This window comes from Myxocyprinus asiaticus, chromosome 4, assembly GCF_019703515.2.
Source record: "Myxocyprinus asiaticus isolate MX2 ecotype Aquarium Trade chromosome 4, UBuf_Myxa_2, whole genome shotgun sequence".
Taxonomy (NCBI): Eukaryota; Metazoa; Chordata; class Actinopteri; order Cypriniformes; family Catostomidae; genus Myxocyprinus; species Myxocyprinus asiaticus.
In genome coordinates this window covers 5,551,206-5,570,947 of record NC_059347.1, presented here as the reverse complement: position 1 = coordinate 5,570,947, position 19,742 = coordinate 5,551,206, and the positions used below count along the sequence as shown (strand labels likewise).

Here is a 19,742-nt window from a genome sequence, read left to right as displayed (position 1 = left end):
TGTTTTTACGGATATTTTCAACCTTTCCCTCTCTTTGTCTGTAGTCCCCACATGCTTTAAAAGCAATCCAGAATCACTTGCTTAAATGACTGGCGTCCTGTTGCTCTGACCCCCATCATCAGCAAATGCTTTGAGAGACTAATCAGAGATTACATCTGCTTTGTGCTGCCTCCATCATTGGACCCATTGCAGTTTGCTTGCCACAACAACCGCTCCACTGATGATGCCATTGCATCTACAATACACACTGCTCTCTCCCACCTAGAAAAAAAAGAACACTTATGTGAGAATGTTTTTTGTAGACTACAGCTCAGCATTCAACACCATAGTGCCCTCCAAGCTTGATGAGAAACTCCGGGCTCTTGGCTTAAACAGCTCACTGTGCAGTTGGATCCCGGACTTCCTGTCAAGCAGACGCCAGGTGGTTAGAATGGGCAGCAACATCTCCTCATCACTGACCCTCAACACTGGAGCCCCGCAGGGCTGTGTTCTCAGCCCACTCCTGTATTCCCTGTACACACATGACTGTGTGGCAACACACAGCTCCAATGACATCAAGTTTGCTGATGATACGACGGTGTTAGGTCTGATCACTGACAATGATGAAACAGCCTACAGAGAGGAGGTGCACACTCTGATACACTGGTGTCAGGAGCACAACCTCTCCCTCAACGTCAGTAAGACAAAGGAGCTTGTGGTGGACTTCAGGTGAAGAGAAAGAGAACACAGCCCCATCATCATCAATGGAGCACCAGTGGAGAGAGTCAGCAGCTTCAAGTTCCTGGGTGTCCACATCACTGAGGAACTCACATGGTCGGTCCACACTGAGGCTGTTGTGAAGAAGGCTCATCAGCGCCTCTTCTTCCTGAGACGGCTGAGGAAGTTTGGAATGAACCGCCACATCCTCACACGGTTCAACACCAGCACTGTAGAGAGCATCCTGACTGGCTGCATCTCCGCCTGGTACGGCAATAGCACCGCCAAAACTGCAAAGCCCTGCAAAGGGTGGTGCGAACTGCCAGACACATCATCAGAGGTGAGCTTCCCTCCCTCCAGGACATATATACCAGGCGGTGTGTGCAAAAAAGCTCAGAGGATCATCAGAGACTCCAGCCACCCGAGCCATGGGCTGTTCTCGCTGCTACCATCAGGCAGGTGGTATCGCAGCATCAGGACCTGCACCAGCCGACTTCATGACAGCTTCTTCCCCCAAGCAATCAGACTTTTGAACTCTTGATCTCTCACGATCAAAATACATCAGCACTGCACTTTATTGCTCTTATATCTCACACCGGACTGTCATAAATTATATTCTCTCTTAACAACACACTGGCAACTTACTATCAACCGACAGCCTGAATGTCAATACAGTACAATACAACCTACTGTATATTTTATATATACTATATATACTATTTTTATTGTATAATGTGTATTCTATATTGTGTTTATTGTATACTGTACATTGTATGTTATTATTTGTATATTGTGTTATGTGTAATTATGTGTATATTAGATTTTAAATTGTGTTGTGTAAATCTGATGTTTATTGTAAATTGGTATATGTCTCATCACTGTCATGACTACTATGTTGCTCGGAACTGCACCCAAGAATTTCACACACTATTGCACTTGTGTATATTTTTGTGTGACAATAAAAGTGATTTGATTTGATTTGATTTGAAAATAACTAATGTCTTTCCAAAATTGCACAGTATAATTGCAGGACCAAAATAAATGAAGAGTAGTCTCAACATCAATTTGACAAAAGGAGCAATTTGTGTCAATATCAAGCCTAAATCTTTTCCCTAAAAATTGTTTGACAGGGTAAATATGGAATATCTTAAAAGATATTTATTTTACCATATTTGAAAGAAAAAGTTTTTTTTGCATGGACCAAATTACTTTCCAGTTTAAATTATCAAATAAACTATTCCAATATGAGATTACAGGAGGGGCAGATGTAATTTCTTCAAGGAAAAGAGTTCTTAATTTATGGTTTCTTCTTTTTTTATCAGTAAAGCATATATCACCAATTGGTGTGTAATTAGGTTCAGGATAGGGAACTGTTGGCCTTAAAGAGTGAATATTTTTGAAAAACACAGAGGCCAGTAGGGATTGCATCCACAACTATAACAAATTCTCTGGGAGACACTGGGATATGTGTAAACGTACCCTTACATTCACAAAAATGCATGGCGGTTGCGTCATCAGAGCGCGACTGCAGCGTTGAATGCTGACATGGCCGCGTCCATCGCGCTGAGATTGACTTCTTGGTTCTGTGTTGTTTGTCTTCTTGTGGGGTTTTTATTTTCTTCGGCCGTCGCACTAATTGAGGGACTTTACTGCGGTACTCAGAGCTGTTATGACGTTTTAGGAGTCGCCCGAGACGCAAGTAAAGCGGAGATCGGACGCGCTTACCGCCAGCTGGCCCGGAGATATCACCCGGACAAATACCAGCCCGGAGACAGCGACGACACGCGAGACACTGCACAGCACAAGTTCTTGCTAATCGCCACTGCTTACGAGACACTCAAGGTAACTGGTTGGTGCTGGATGTGCTGGTTTGAGTATTTCTGTAACTGCTGGTCTCCTGGGATTTTCACACACAACAGTCTATAGAATTTACTCAGAATGGTGCCAAACTAAAAATAAACATCCAGTGAGCGGCAGTTCTGCGGAAGGAAACGCCTTGTTGATGAAAGAGGTCAACAGAGAATGGCCAGACTGGTTCGAACTGACAAAGTCTACTGTAACTCAGATAACCGCTCTGTACAATTGTAGTGAGAAGAAAAGCATATCAGAATGCTATTCTGAGATGCAGGTTGGTGTTATTTTGTCGGCACGAGGGGGACCTACACAATATTAGGCAGGTGGTTTTAATGTTGTGGCTGATCGGTGTGTGTGTGTGTGTGTGTATATATATTATTATTATTAATAATATAATATAATATAAAGGGCTCAGGTTGAGGGGGGTAGAGTAGCCAAAAACTGTACTCAATAAAAGTACAATTATTTTAAATATATAATTACTCAAGTAGAAGTAAAGTACTAACATAAATAATTATTAGAGTAAGAAAGTATCCAATTAAAAGAGTACTCAAGTAGTGAGTAACTCGTTACTTTTACAAATGACATAATAGACGTTAACTCCTCTATATTCCCTTACATAATACACATTTAATATGTACTACAGAATTATTATTAATGGAAATTCTGTCATCATTCACCATCATGTTGTTCCAAACCCGTATGACTTTCTTCCATGCAACAGAATAAGACAGAATGTTTGTCACTATTTACTTTCAGTGAATTGTTTTTTTTCCTCCATATTTTGAAAGTGAATGGTGACCGAGACTGTCAGTCCTAACATTCTGTCTAACATATTTTGTGTTCCACATAATACAAAGGGTCACACGGGTTTGGAACAACATGAGGGTAGGGAAATGACAAAATATTAAATTATGGCTAAGCTATCACAGAAATTTAAATTCATCATTTACTCACCCTCATGCCATCCCAGATATGGATGACTTCTTCTGCAGAACACAAATTATGATTTTAAAAGAATATTTCAGCACAGTAGATCCATACAGTGTAAGTGAATGGGTGCCAAAATGTTGATGCTCCAAAAAGCACACAAAGGCAGCATAAAAGTAATCCATAAGACTCCAGTAGTTAAATCTATATCTTCAGAAGTGATATGATAGGTGTGGGTGAGAAACAGATCAATATTTGTCATTTTTTACTAGACATTCTTCTCCTTCTAATGTGAATCGCCAAAAACACAAGAAGAATGCAAAAGTGATCTGTTTCTCTGTTTCTCATCCACACATTCTCATATCACATTGCTTCTGAAGATACTGATTTAACCACTGGAGTCTTATGGATTACATTTATGTTGACTTATGTGATTTTGTTTAGCTTTAAATTGTTCCACCCATTCACTTGCATTGTATTGACCTTTGTACAGAGCTGAGAAATTCTTCTAAAAAATCTTCATTTGAGTTCAGCAGATGGAAGAAAGTCATACACATCTGGGATGGCATGAGAGTGAGCAAATAATGAGAATTTACATTTTTGGGTGAACTATCCTTTTAAGGGCTCTTGTCAGACCTGGATAAATTTGTCAATAAGAAGAGAGGTTTTGAAACATTTCTAGTAATTATTACTTTGAAAACGTGAAAATGTCCCACAGGGACATTATATATAATGCTGAAATATAAACCAAAGCAAGATCATGCTTTATTAATGCCTACTTTCGCTATTTCATAGCTTTTAAAGTCATGTGTGGATTCTCATTTCAGTGTAGTTACAGTTTTCAGTGTCGAAAGAATTTAGATCATTAGTTCTGTACAACAGTACCGCCACTCTCTAAATGCAGAGTACGCAGCCTAATGCGTAGGGCACCAACCCCGGTCATGGAACACTCGCTGTGTCTGAAACCGCCCCCATCCACTATATAGTGCACTATTTCGGGTGTCCACCATTTTGTAGGAGTGTCTGAATTCTGAGTGAGCCAATCGTTCCCTGCTTTTGTTCACTCATTCTTACCCACAATGCACTCTAATTTCGAGTGTACATTTGATGTACAACGTTAATTGCCCACAATCCACCATGGGGAAGATGTATGAGCTGGGAGTTTACTGCTTCCTTCACTCCTGCAATGTTTTATTTCATGCTGAATGTATTCATTTACTTTTGAAAAATAATTATTTGATTAAAATAACAACATAAAGAGAGGCAAAACATACAGATACATTTTAAAATGTACTCTTTATTTGATAAAATGTGTTTACTCTTTATATTAACATACAGTATATATTAAAAATGACAAACAGAATAAAGATTTATTGCATTAATGTATTATTTAATAAGAATAACAAGGAAGGCCCAGGTATTGTAAAAGTTCATATGTGACATTGCTTCTGTGACAGCCCCAGAGCTCTGACACTCATTGTATACGTCAGTGTCCGAATTCAATCACTCATTTCATTCACTCACTGCTGAGATATACTAACTGCCATTCACTATATAGGAATTAGTGAATGAGTGAACAATTTCGGACACATCCACTCTCTTTGCCTTACGTTCGCCTTGCGCCCACACATCTCTCACGCTTGTGCCTGCCGCCCCTCGCTGTGCACGCGCAGAAATGCTGTCTGTTCGTTCTCCAGTTGTCAATCACGCGAATGGCAGAGCAAAAGGCATTTACACGTAACTTGGATGTTTACATGGATTTATATAGCTAATCCACCCAAAGTAGCTGCAATAGTTTCCAGTAAATGCGTAAATACTGCTCATGACATGCGGGATGTGGGACAAAGCTCACTGATAGATTGCTGCACTGATTTAAAAATGTACACTTAAAAACCGATGTCATAAGAACCCAGTTCAATTATCACCCTGCAAATTACCATCACATTACACAGAAAAGCCCACGTTAGCATTAGAGCCAAAACGTACCTCGACGTGCTGCCTTAAGTTGAAGCTGCATTTTTAATCTTGAAATATCAGCTTTAACAGAATTTTCAGTTAATGCAACCCCTACCGAACAGTGTTAGGAAGACTATTCCATAGTTTAGGAGCTAAATAGGAAAAGGATCTTCCTTCTTTTGTGGATTTTGATATTCTAGGAACTATTAACATGCCAGAATTATGAGATCGTAATGAATGTGATGGAATATAGCACGCTACGTGTAAAGACCTTGCGCTATGTATTATCCAATTTTCATGCCAGCGCAAAGCACAAGTGGGCGTGGGTGGCAGTGTTTGCGCACTATCTGTGGGTGTATGCACACAAACTGTGGGTTTATTGTATGAAATTGAAGTGCCGCAAAGCACAATTAGCTTTTTTCCTGAGAAATGGGCAATTGCGCTAAGACGTTTCAAAAGCAGTTCTGTTTTCAGCGCAAAGTCTAAATTCAGTTTCTGCATTTCCAATTCAGAGATTCCACCAGCATTTCATGTCAAAACTCTGAAAATATAGTGAAAAATCAAATTGGCCATGTTTACACAGCAGCAGAATATGGTTGTCAGTCCTGTTTTGAGTGCTTAATAAAGTTACAGTCTGGTTATTTACGAGAGTGACAACCGCATCTTGTAACCGAACTGACACCCTAAATTTTTCAGGCCTCACAACCGCATTTTGTGTGTTTCGTGTTGGGTTTCTTTAACTCAAGGTGACGTAGATATTAGCTGCTTGTCATCTGAAGATTCAGCTGCTGTTTTCCACAGGCTCGTCACGGGCACAAGCTGTTCGACAGAAAAGCTGCACTTTTGCACGCGGTTAAAACGCATTCAAAGCCGCTGCTGATTACTTATGATCTAATGCAGGGATGGGCAACTGGCTGTATCATTGAATACAGCCCGTCGGACAAGACTGAGAATTGATTTTATTTCTTTGAAAAAGGGATTATGTAAAGATTGCGTTCAGTTTATGATGTTATTACAACTATTGACCAGAAGAGGTCGCTTGTTCTTAGCAGACCTGCTGATCACTCTAGGATTCTAGCATGCAACATCTTACACTTGCTCATCATTTATAAGATAAATTGAGCTAAATTTTACTTCAGCTTGTCAGCGACATAGTGCATGCTATTTTTAATGTACGCAGGTGGAACCCATATCTTTTGTTTGCCTGGATACGAAATCTGTCAATAAAGATTTCAATTTGATTCGCAAATACACCACTGATCAAGTGATCAAAGAGGCGTACAGAATGAGAGATACATACACCAGAGCTGCTCTCCTCACAGATGTAAAGGGTAAATAAAATACAAGGGTAAAAGGCATCAAAGGTTTTTACGAAATCTGTGACAGTGTGGGAATCACCAAAGACAAATAATGCTGTTTCTCTCGTGCTTGTGAAAAACGAAAAAGTTGTTACAAGAGGGAGAAACTTTGAAGAAATGTGTTATTGAGATGCCTGACTGATTGTTGAAAAGTCTTGCGAATAGTGAGAATGTTTTCTGATGCACAGGACTGTTCGGCATGTGTGTGTGTTGTGGTGCTGAAATATTTTGTGTTAATGCACTGAAATGTTATGTTCTTGTATCCAGTATTGTTATTGATGATAATATTTAGATTTTAACTAATACCTATAAGCTGTTTTATGAGGTGGGGTTGAAAATGTTATCTGTTCATTTGTGTGTTTGTTGCAAATGTAGACAATGCAAATGAGAGAAATTTTCTTGAAAATATAAGTCTGAAGTAAATTGCTTGTCAATTGAACATGAATTTGTACATGTGAACGGCATGTTCTAGTAAAAACGCAAGTTACAAATAATTATATTAGTTTTTATAAATATTGTTAAATAAACATTTTAATATAGGTAGGGCTGGGCGATTAATCGGATTTTATTTTCAATTACGATTTTGAAAACAAGATAATCGAGATAAAACTTTTTTGTGCCGCATTCCATTTCACAGTGAAACACCCCGGCATTATATCTTTAAAGCATCCTTTATTGAAGTTCAAATAATAAGAAAGTGGGTTATGAAAATAAACTCCGAAATTGGCATTTCTCTGTGCGGTCAGCACCGCGTCTATGAGTTGCGTGAAGTGACCGGGGCAGAGATTGAATCTTCTACCGGCTGACGCACTCTGATGTGGGGATGCTCATCACTCGCTCATCATTCATTTGGCTTGGCTCGCGACGTAGTGAATTATAATATATGTGTCACATTCACTGTGTGTATCTTATCATGAAGAAAATTAGCGATACGCAGCTCTGTTAAGAAGAGTTTGTTTTTTGTGAGTTAAAGATGGATTGAAGTGAACATAAAGGTGAGAGAGTGTAGTCTTAGCCCATTATACACTGGAACAAAATTAGTTTTTGATTAGTCTTTTTTGGCTTGTTTTCCAAAATAATATCTAAAACCATGTACATTTATTTTAGGAGCTATACTGCATAAGGAACATTTGTTATCAGAGAATGTTGAATACAGTATTTAAACAGGGCTCGACATTAACGCTTGTCCACTTGTCTGGGGCAAGTGTATTTTTGAAGGGGCAAGTGAAAGGCAATTTTACTTGCCCGACCGGACAAGTAGACTGATTAAAATGTCAATAATGAAAAATAACCGGCTATATTTGTGATTGAGGCCTGTGTCACTTTTTAGAAAGTTCATATTCTTATTCTGCAGTTGAAAATAATCCAGAGTGCGCTAATTGTGTAATTTGCTTTGATTGACAGGCGGCGTATGTGTGTGTGTTGAACATGCACGTGTGTTCTGAAAATGCTCGCAATAATGCGCACCTGAATGGTCAAATACATTTCAAAATTCCGCCAAAATGCCCATCTTGGTGAGGTATTCATGAGAATGATGTCTAAAGTGAATGTAAATAGCAGAGAAATGTCGGACTTGTAAGTGTAAATGTAAGCCAATAGACCTGCTGCCGGCTAGTGTGTCATTATAATAATCAAACAACCATAACAAGAAAATGAGAAAACACTCACTGCTCTTGACTGGTTAAGTTTAGTAGCTTTAAAAAGTATTAATGTATTATAATCATACAGTGAAGACCAGTAGTAGTTTTATGTTGCATTTCATTCTGAATGTTTACTTGAATACTTGATACTGCTGTTAAAAACTTTTAAAGCTGTTAAAAAAAGCACTGAATTTTTTTAATTTGTATTTTTGTTCTATTATTTTTAATCTATTTCTATTCATTGCTGTTTTTCGTTATTTTATTACTGACTGTTTACTAGTCTTTTTTTTTTTTTCATTATATAACAAGTGGCATTTATTTTAAAGAAATTTGGTACATGCACACTTTTCAAGGGGAAAAGAGAGGTTTGTTAGGTTTCAAATGATAAAACAATAGGTATAGTGTTGAAAATGAATACAAAAAGTCACCTTAACACCAGTTGCTTAAAAAGTTAAGTTTTTAGATATTTTTTTTCTGATTAACAATTTTTATTGATTCACATAAATGTACCTCATAAAACAAAACATATATACATAGAATCAAATGTAACCCGAACTATTACTCCTCCCCCTCCCAATTCCACCCTAACCCCAGCAACATAACAGTGGTCTTAAATGACAAAGACACACATGCACACACACACAAAAAAAAATACATAAAGAATAAATAAATAAACAAATAAAATAAAAAAAACACAACAACAATCACACATCCACAAATGACAAATACCCGCCCCATTTCTCCACGAACACTTTATACCTCGTCGTTCCTCTGAATGTAACTTCCTCAGAGGCCGCCACCCTTCTCATCTCCGAGCACCACTCCTGAAAAGAGGGTGCTCCAGCCAACCTCCAGCCCCTCAAAATGATCTGCCTGGTGATCATGACACTGGTTAAGACTAGGGATGTGCGCCACGACTAATTTGACTGTCGTTTAAATGGAAGTTTTGTAACCGACTAGTCTAAAGAGAAACCAACCTTCAGAAAACAGTATTAAAAAAAAAAAAAAAAAAATTATGGTACCCATTTAAAATACTTCATCTATTCCAAATCCAGCGGTAAATTCCACTGAAATGGGGAATTTATCTGCGACGTGCTCGCCTTGCATTATGATCATTGTACATTAAATATAGAACATGACACGCATTCACTGAATCAACATTAGCGAATATCGAATAGACATATTTATTGAAAACAATTGAATGAAAAGTGCAGGATCAATGGAACAACCATTAAAAGCCTGTTCTAAATGGAAATCACCAAGTAAAAGTTACTTAACATATTAAAACAGTCAGGACATTGTTGAAAATAATTAACAGGTAGACTAAGCCAAATCTATGAGAGAGAGAAAAAAAATGCGCTGAAAAGTTGCGCGTATTTCACAGCGCGCAGTCGTGCATTAGCCATTGATCTAATATGGCAGCTGTTCGGTAATGAATGTTAACCAATAACAGTTACGATGTAAAAAAAAAAAAAAAAAAAAAAAAAAGTAGCTATAGGATAGAAAAAATAGACCTGTGATGTAGCCTGCAATAAACCTAATGTATTTTAAACATGACGTGCACACAGAATAAAAGATTTAACACGTTAAGCAGTCGGCACCTCGTTGAAAATAGACTTGTTAATCAGCAGATTAAAAAAATGGCATACCTAGTCTAAAGCAGTTATTTTCTAGGCTACTTACTCAAAAGCATAAATTTTTGATGAGTAAAATTAACACATAGACATGGTCCGGTGAAAGACGGGACTTGCCCCATCACCCAAGAGTCTCGGGCAGAATAATACCTGAATACCTATCACCTCGCATACCAGACTCTGCACCTTTAACCAAAACTTGTGAATTTCAACACACCCCCAAAAGACATGGGTTAAATCTCCATACTCTGATTGGCATTTCCAGCAGGTGGGTGTGTCTTTAAGACCAAGCCTATACAATTTAGAGGGGGTCCAATAGAACCGATGTAAAATCTTGAATTGTATAAGGCGCACCCTTGCATCTCTAGATGCAGTTTTTATGTTTTTTAAAAATCCTAGCCCATTCTCCCTCTTCCAATTCCAGGTCTAAATCCCTCTCCCATAATCTTTTGAGAGTGGTTGAGACTCCGTCCCCCAGACTCTGAATTAATAAGGAGTAATACAATGATGCCTCATGGCCTTTTCCAAAAGCATAGATCACCTCTCCCACAGTATCCGCCGCTCTAGGGGGTGTATGCTATTCCCAAAAATAGTACAGAGCAAGTGTCATAGCTGAATATACCTAAAAAACTGAGATCTGGGATCCCAAAATATTGAACCAAATTTTCAAAGGATCTCATCACACCACTCTCATAAAGATAACCGAGTGTATTAACCCCCCTCGCAATCCACTCAGACCAAAAAAAAGGGGACTTATTAATGCATAGTTCGGGGTTTAGCCATAGGCTCGAGGCAACATGTAGATAAATTCCTAATTAAACACTCTGGACACTTTTGTCCATACTGAGTGCAAATATGAAATAACGGGGTGTGATTTAACTTCTCTGGTTAGTTTGATGGAAAGGCTTTGCAATGGCAAAATAGGGGCAAGAAGTTCTTGTTCAATTGCAAAACCAGGGAAGGGCTCTTTCAGGTGGAAGCGACCAATGAGCCAAATGTCTGAGACCGAATGCATAATAATAAAACAAAATCTTGGGTAGGCCTAGCCCACCATTGTCCATCGGCCTATGTAACTTATTGAAATTTAAACTGGCACGCTTACCATTCCATATGAAGGACTTCGCTATGCTATCAAATTGCCTGAAATAAGAGGGGGGGACATCTATAGGGAGAGATTGTAACAGGTAGTTGAAGTTTGGAATACAATTCATTTTAATTACATTAACCTTCCCAATCATCGATAAGTGTAATGAAGCCCACATATCCACATCATTCGAAAACCTTTTTATTAAGGGATCAAAATTAACTCTGACTAAATCAGACAAATTTGATGGGAATAAAATTCCCAAATACTTAATGCCCTGTTTGGGCCACTGGAAGGGGCCCGGCTGGAAGGCCGTTACTGGACAGTACGCTGTCAAAGCCAAAGCTTCGGATTTAGACCAATTGACTTTGTATCCTGAGAACTTAGAAAAGGAATTAATAATTCTGTGGAGGCAAGGCATAGATCTAGTGTGGTCGGAGACGAATAATAAAATATCGTCTGCGTAAAGCAGAAGCTTATGCGCCACACCTCCCAAAATCACCCCTGGAAATTCATCCTCCTTTCTTGTCACGGCTGCTAATGGTTCCAGAGTAAGACAGAACAATAATGGGGATAGAGGGCAACCCTGCCAGGTGCCCCTATCCAGAGTAAAATAATCTGAAATTAGTCCATTTGTTAGTACCGCTGCTACAGGGTGTCTGTAAAGTAACTTAATCCGACCAATAAAAGTACTCCCAAACCCATACATTTCCAAAATCTTAAAAAGATAATCCCATTCTACCATATCAAACACCTTTTCGGCGTCAAGTGAGATGGCAGCGACCGGAGATTGATCATTCGCTACTTGACCACATGATATTGATGAAACGCCTAATGTTATCAGAAGAGCTACGGCCCCAAATAAACCCCACCTGATCTATATGTATAAGTGATGTCATAACTTTATTTAATCGGTTAGCCAGAATTTTTGACAAAGTTTTTACATCTAACTGGATCAGGGAAATTGGACGGTAACTTTTACACTCGCTTGGATCTTTGTCCTTTTTAAGAATCAGACTGATCCGGGCTTGTGTCATGGTTGGCGGGAGCTTTCCATTTTTTAATGATTCCATATAAACTTCTAACAAAAGTGGAGCCAGTTCTGTAGCATAAGATTTGAAAAACTGAGCGGCAAAGCTGTCAGGCCCCGGAGACTTGCCTGTAGGCAGGGCCTTAATTACCTCATCAAGCTCCTCCAAGGTTATCTCAGAATCAAGAAAAATTTTTTGCTCAGTCGTCAATTTAGGGAGTTCTAATGGTTCCACAAAGTTTCTAATATCTTCATCAGTAGACGAAGACGTGGAACTATAGAGATCAAGGTAGAATTCTTTAAAAGCATTATTAATATCAATGGCCGAGGTAAATATTTCACCACCAGCAGATTTCACTGAGGGAATGGTAGAAAAAGACTCTCTCTGCTTTATATGTCTAGCCAAAAGTTTTCCTGCTTTGTCCCCCAACTCAAAGTATGACTGTCTTGCCCTGAATAACCAAAACTCCACTTTCCGCGACAAAATAGTATTATATCTATATTTCAATTCTCTGAGGCCATCAGACTACAAACAGCGCTTCAGCTCTGCCTCTGCACTCAATATTTCCTTCCAACTCCACGAATTCTCGTGCTTTGGATTTTTTTATGAATGAGGCATACTGTATGACCCGACCCCTAAGAACCGCCTTAAATGCCAAATCCCAAGCCACAGAGGATACTGAGGACCAGTTGGTCTTCATATAAACATTGATTTCAGTCTTTAACATTTGTTGGAAAATCAGGATTTTGCAAAAGGGATACATTAAAGCGCCAACTATATGATTTCTTTTTCTCTATATGTGGCAACACCTCTAAACTCACCAGGGCATGATCTGAGACTAAGATGTTTCCAACTGAGCAATCAACAACAGGTGAAATGAGGGACTTAGACATAAAAAAAAAAAAAATCTATTCTAGAATAAATCTTATGGACTGATGAAAAAAATGTATAGCCCCTACCAGATGGGTTCAGAAGTCTCCAAATATCTGTAAGACCAAGATTTTTACACATCCTGTGAAGCGTCAATGTTGCTCTAGGGGGGCTTACACACTTTTGTGTCACTATGATCAAGGACTGAGTCCATCAATAGATTAAAGTCTCCTCCCAATATTATATCATGAGGAGTGCCAGCGGCTTGCAACTTCCCTTCAAGATCTAAAAAAAAGCCCTGGTCATCAGCATTAGGTGCGTAAATATTAGCCAAAATAAACCTTTGCCCCTGAATTTCTGCTCAAACAATAATGACTCTTCCTAATGTATCTTTAATCTGTTTGAGACATTTGAATTGTAGATGCTTATTTACCAATATAATGACTACCTTGCTCTTACTTGAGCCAGCACTAAAAAAAAACATGCCCACCCCATTTCTTCCCAAATTTTTCAGCTTCCTGCGGGGAAAGACTATATCATATTTCTTACGTTTAAGAAAAGTAATAACCTTCCTTTTTATTCGGTGCCCCAACCCATTTACATTCCATGTGAAGAGAGACAATCCACTCATTTTAACAATTGACATTTTGATATAGTAGAAAAAATAAATTGTGTGTCAAAAATAAAATAATACAGACCACATTCCCCATTAGTGAAACAATCAAATCCCGAACTTCCCCCCGAACAAAACAAAGAGAAAAAAGAAAAACGTGCGCATTAACCCTGCGCACGACAGTGCCAACCGTCGACGATCCCTCTAAAGTCAAAAGGTTGATGAACGCCCACGAGCCCCCACGACAGCTTTGCCATCGGAATGCACAATTTTGCCTACAAATTTGTGAGGCAAAATTACATAACAAAGAATACTTTGTAAAATAAACCCCAGCCAATAGGCAGAATGAACACAAAGAACATTTAGATTCATTTACAGAACTGTCTCAAAGGTGTGATCCTCCACAAAACAAATTCCAGCCGATATAAAACCATTCAGATTCCTCGGACAGACGAATGATCAGTGAGCCAGCTGTTATGAGTTCAGCAGATGACGTAATAATTCCAGTTTCCCGTAAAAATACTCAAAACAACAAACTCCAGCCAGCAGGAGGCATAAGCACGAAGAATGAAAGATTAATCCCCAGCTGTTCCAAAGGAGTGTTATTCAACAGAACAAACTCCAGTCGCTAGGCGGTACCAACACAAAAAGAAACAAATCCGGCATTCCGTTTCCCCGGATGATCAAGTCAATTCACTCGGAGGCCGCATAAAAGTATATACCATGACTTACTCAATCCGTCAACTTTATAAAAGACATCCTTTGTGTGAACAGCATGTCGATATTTTGCGGTCATCCGTAGTGTCCACTCCCAAACTGGCCGGGAACTTCAATGTAAAAGTGATCTTCCGTCAATGCCAAAGTTTCTTTAAGGAAAAGTGTTATTCACAAAACAAACTCCAGCTGCTAGGCAGAGCCAACACAGAAAGAAACTAAAATGATGCCCAGCTTCCTCAAAAGCCAGAGTAAGTACAGCGAGTCGACCCACTCACATGAGAAACATCTGATGGTTTACTCACCCATTGATTCTATAAAAGACATTGCCTGATTGGGACATGTAAATACTTTGCGACCGTCCTTCACTTCTATTCTCAGCTTGGCCGGAAACATCAATGCAAAAGTGATCTTACGTTGATGCAAGAGTTTCTTGCATTCCTTGAACCGATCGCGTTTCTCTCTTGTCGTACTCACAAAGTCCGGGAACAAGAAAATATTATGATTCTTCCAAGAAAGCTTTCCTTTGCTCCTCGCCTGGCGCAACACAAGATCTTTATCAGATGATCTCAGAAATCTGGACAGGATTGATCGGGGCCTGTCTCCCTCAGCAGATCTGCAAGCAGGGACTCTGTGAGCTCACTCGATTTCCAGCTTGTGGCCTGTTATGTCGAGCAGACTCAGGAAGAGCTCGTCCAGGAATTTCACCGTATCTCTGCCCTCCTCATGCTCAGGAATTCCAACTATTCGAACGTTATTCCTGCGGCTTCTATTCTTAAGATCTTCAAGCTTTTCAAGAACCCATTCCAAATCAACTTTGGTCGTGGGCGGATTAGCGGATGATTCCCTCTCCGAAGACTCCAAATAATCGATTTGTTTCTCAGCATCTGCCACTCTTGTAACTAACTCAGAGAATTTTCTTTCCATCGCTATAATCGATCGACGTATTACAGCGAGATCCTCCAAGACAGCAAGAACCTTCGTCAGCATCACCGACATGTTGGACAACTGACGCTGGATCTCCTCTCCCGCCACGCCGTCTAAATCGAGTCCCCGGTCTGTAGGCCCGTCGGGGCTTTCATCCTGAGCACGTAAGTGTGTTTTAATGTCTCCAGAGCCTGAGGATTTTGACTTCTTTGCCATGTTTTACCTCAAAGAGCAAATGTGTAACTGGGTGTATCGAATTATTGTGAAAATGTATAGCCTTTACTCTAGAGGTCTTCTCTTGATTTCTGGATTGTGTTCCCTCTGTACTTCAAGAGTCCCCTGGCTCCTGTGGTTCTACTGGCCTTCTGGTCTTCCCCAAGATTGGACCATCTTCCTCCAGGAGGTTGCACATTTCAGACAAACATCTCAGTGCTTGTTTCTAAAGGGGTACTAAAAGAAGAGGTTGCCACCCCCTTTTCCCCACAAGAATCTTCACACATTCACAGCATCAGACAAACTGTTTTATCATATTACATCAGCATCATAAATTGATCACAATTGTTATACTAAGCTGCTTACCTTTTTAAATCAGAGTGACACTGACTATGTTTACATGGACACTAGAAAGCGGGTTATTGCGAGAAAGCGGCATATTGCGTGAAAGCAGCGTTCCGGTTTACGTGCACTGTATAAGCTGCATACTCTTTACCCTCTGTTAGTAAGCAGCTTTCTCCAGAGCAACATAATTTCCCTGTGATGCTTGTGTAAATAACAAACATGGCATCCAAGAAAGACATCACTATTTTATTCTCTGTTGCTTCGCTTTATTTCTAGACATTCCAGAGTTGTTGCTGTGTTTGTTTCCTTACCTTTCTATCACGACCTGCAGCGGAATTGTGCTTCAGTAGTGGGGTTTCCCTTTACGTAAAACTCTGGGATTCCGTCTATGTACGAGCGCTTATACACAAATGTGAGGGACTGTCGATATTTTACATTGGTGTTTATAAATGGGTATAGTTTATAGTGTATGTGCTTTTCCCACTGTACTCACAGAAATGTTTTGTTGACTTGTTGTTGGGCTCCATCCTATGATGTTTGTTTTCTGGTCTGTTCCACGCACATGCACACCCCTCAAAATCCTGTTAGAATGTGTTTACATGGCCACTTAAGCAGCTTTCCTGGGAGAAACCTAGGTGTGTTAAACCACTTTCTCTTAATCCCTTAAATGGCATAAGGAAATCGCCATTCTCGTTTACATGAAGTTTCAGAATGCCGCTTTCTGCAAAAACCCTGGAATAAACCGTTTTCTTAAGTGCATGTAAACAAATATTTGTCTTGCTGTGTGTCCTTCCTTTCCACATGCACGGAACCTCACAGAATCCTCTGAAGATTCATGCCTCTGACATAACATCGTCTTTTTTTTCTCCCCAATTTGGAATGCCCAATTCCCAATGTGCTCTAAGTCCTCGTGGTGGCATAGTGACCCGATTGTGGAGGACGAATCTCAGTTGCCTCCGCGTCTGAGACCATAAATCCGTGCATCTTATCACGTGGCTTGTTGAGCGCATTACCACGGAGACGTAGCGCATGTGGAGGAGTGTCACGCTATTCTCCGCGGCATCCATGCACAACTCGCCACACGCCCCACCGAGAGTAAGAACCACATTATAGTGACCACGAGGAGGTTACACCATGTGACTCTACCCTCCCTTGCAACTGGGCCAATTTTGGTTGCTTAGGAGACCTGGCTGGAGTCACTCGGCATGCCCTGGATTCGAACTTGCGACTCCAGGGGTGGTAGTCAGCGTCAACATTCGCTGAGCTAACCAGGGCCCCCAAAACAACGTATTTTGAAGTAAATACCTAAAAGACTCATTCTTTGACTCAGAATGTGCTATTTCTTGTCTTAGTTTCACAATTTGTTCCTTCAAAATAATCTCATCAGCTTGGTAGTTTCTCACAGACATAACACTGTCACTGATTTGAGTATGAAGCATCTTGTTTTCTGCCTTCATTTTCTGCCTTCTTCCAATCTTTTCTTAGTTACTTTGCATGATGCAAAAAAGCTTGAAGTGCATTAGCCAACTTTCCTTCTTTGCTTTTAGGCATCTTAGGATAATTTTTGAACTGGGATGTAGCCCACTCGTAGGGTTAATCCACTACGTTCTCTATCCTATCAAACATTCCCTGTGAGCTGTGCTTGGCGATGTATTCCACAATCAGTTCATCCATTCTTAAATACCTTTGCAGATAATTCAATAGGTTATTTGCAATTATTCCTTCACTGACTATATGCTATCTAGTTACTTTAAGATATTCATAAGTCTAACTATTCATAGCTCCTGTGCTTCGCTCCACTCCGTTGGGCCTCTAAGTTCAACTTCACTAACAAACACTCTTTATGGCAGTGGTTCTAAACGTTTTCAGGTCACGCCCCCCTTTGAAGCAAGTAAAACTTTTGTGACTGTAACTGTGAAAAAAGTAATAAGTATCACGTGACAGTGCCGTTTACATGCTTTTGGTAGTGGTCAGGACCACTGGACAATAATTTGTACCTGATTAATGATACTGATAAACTGTAATAAAAACTGACCTTTCTGCCGTCACTTACTCACCCTTGTCGTTCAAAATCAGTATTTCTTTTTTCATCCATGAAACACAAGATTTAGGGACGAGAAGATCATGTTTGTGGCTGTCCAAGCTCTGAAAGCGCACATAAAAGCACCATTAAAGTTGTCCATAACACTCGTGCCTTAGATTTCAATTCTTCTGAAGCCATATGATAGTGTTGTGTGAGGAACAGACCGAAATTTAAGTGTTAATTCACATCGTCACTCATTTGAATCTGGCGCACGCAAGAATTACCTTGTTTACATGAGTGCACCTGACATCAACGCTTTGGGCTGTCAAGAGCTGCGCATGCAGTATGCGCTGCAGTGCTAGGCGCAAGTTTAAACAAGGCAGGAGAAAAGGCAGATGAAAAGAAATTATTTTTGTTGAATGTGTGAAAGTGAATGAGATTTGAGAACAGGTCAGTCTTCCGTGCCCCCCCCTTGCAATACCTCCACGTATAATTCCGATACAAATCTGCCACCACACTTCTTCTGGCTGATTCAATTCCTTTAGAATCTTAACATAATTGTAAAGAATTAGGCTTAAGACTTAATAAAACTCCTCCCGCTACACTGAATAAAGCTGAAATTGTCTCTGTCTTTAATTTATTTTCCAGATTTTTTTTAAATGAGGGGATAACCTAAAACAAAAACAGCATAAAAGAAGAAAACCGCAATTCTTAACTTTCCCCAATTATAATTGTATTTTTTTTTTGCACGTGGAAATCCCTCGCTGGGTGGCTCGCCAATGTAGAAAAATAAAACACAAAAAGGAAGGAACAGACGTCTTGGTCTTTGGTTGAAGATGCTGAAGTCTTTATTGCAATGTAGCAGTGACAAAGTGCATGTGGCACCTTGGATTCAGCGGAGACTGAACAACAAACATTATAAACTCAAACCTTTTAAACCAGTTTGTGAAATAGTTTACCGCCCACAACGTATATGAAGTTGTGCTCTTCATGATAATTAAAATCCCTAAAAGATATGGTCTGTATGTTAATTAAGCTCAGGCACCCCATTTGTCTGAGATGGTTCTCCATGGCCCATTCTACAATTGATGATGACCATTTGGTCAGGTTGGGACCCCCCTGTGTTGTGACAGCACCAAGTTGTAAATGTTTCTTTGGTTTCATAATAATCAAGCCTTTTAAATGATGAGCATTCAGAGATCATGTCAAGTGGAACTCATATTTTAGGGCAGAATACTGTCATTTCTTACACCATCTACACCATTATTGTTTTTTTTAAATGGACAGCATAGTTTGATTCTTGAGACTTTAAGCTTTCAAACGGTACACAATTTATGAGAATTGGTTCAGTATTTGAGAAAATATTCATAAAAAGTAAAAAAAGTCAATTTTCAAGCTCAAGGTCATATAGGTAAATAAATTAGGAAAAAAATGTCTAAATACCAAAAAATGCACAACTTTAGTGCTTTTACATGATTTAATTTAGAGTTGTTACATTTCTTTCATAATTAAAAAAATTACATGTTTATTGTTTTTGGTCACTTTTGACCGGGAACAACTGGAATGTGATTTAATGATGAACAGTGCATAAGGGTTAAAGAACCTGAAAAGTTTGTGGCATTGTATCTTTTGTAAAGGTATTTTGTTGGAGACAAATAGCTGCATGTAAACAAGATATTCCTGCATGTTTGTAAAACTACACTGTATTAACATGTTTAATACAGTTTAAATGTACCTTTAAAACCAAGTTCAGTGTGATCATTGGTTAAACAAGCCAGACAGTCCAGTCGTATCTTAATGAACAGTTCCTTTTCTGAATAAGATGAAGTATGCATAAGATTACAGTTTTACAGT

At 39.4% G+C, this 19,742-nt stretch overlaps 1 protein-coding gene across 1 annotated transcript in view; it reads left to right on the top strand.

Annotated features, from left to right (window-relative positions):
- The first annotated feature begins 2,219 nt into the window (after positions 1 to 2,219).
- The window catches only part of dnajc25 (DnaJ (Hsp40) homolog, subfamily C, member 25), a 29,937-nt gene continuing 12,414 nt past the window's right edge, over positions 2,220 to 19,742 (top strand). The window contains exon 1 of the mRNA XM_051689862.1: positions 2,220 to 2,538. Coding sequence (XP_051545822.1) covers positions 2,242 to 2,538 — 297 coding nt within the window. The 5' untranslated portion in view covers positions 2,220 to 2,241. The remainder of the gene's footprint in view (positions 2,539 to 19,742) is intronic.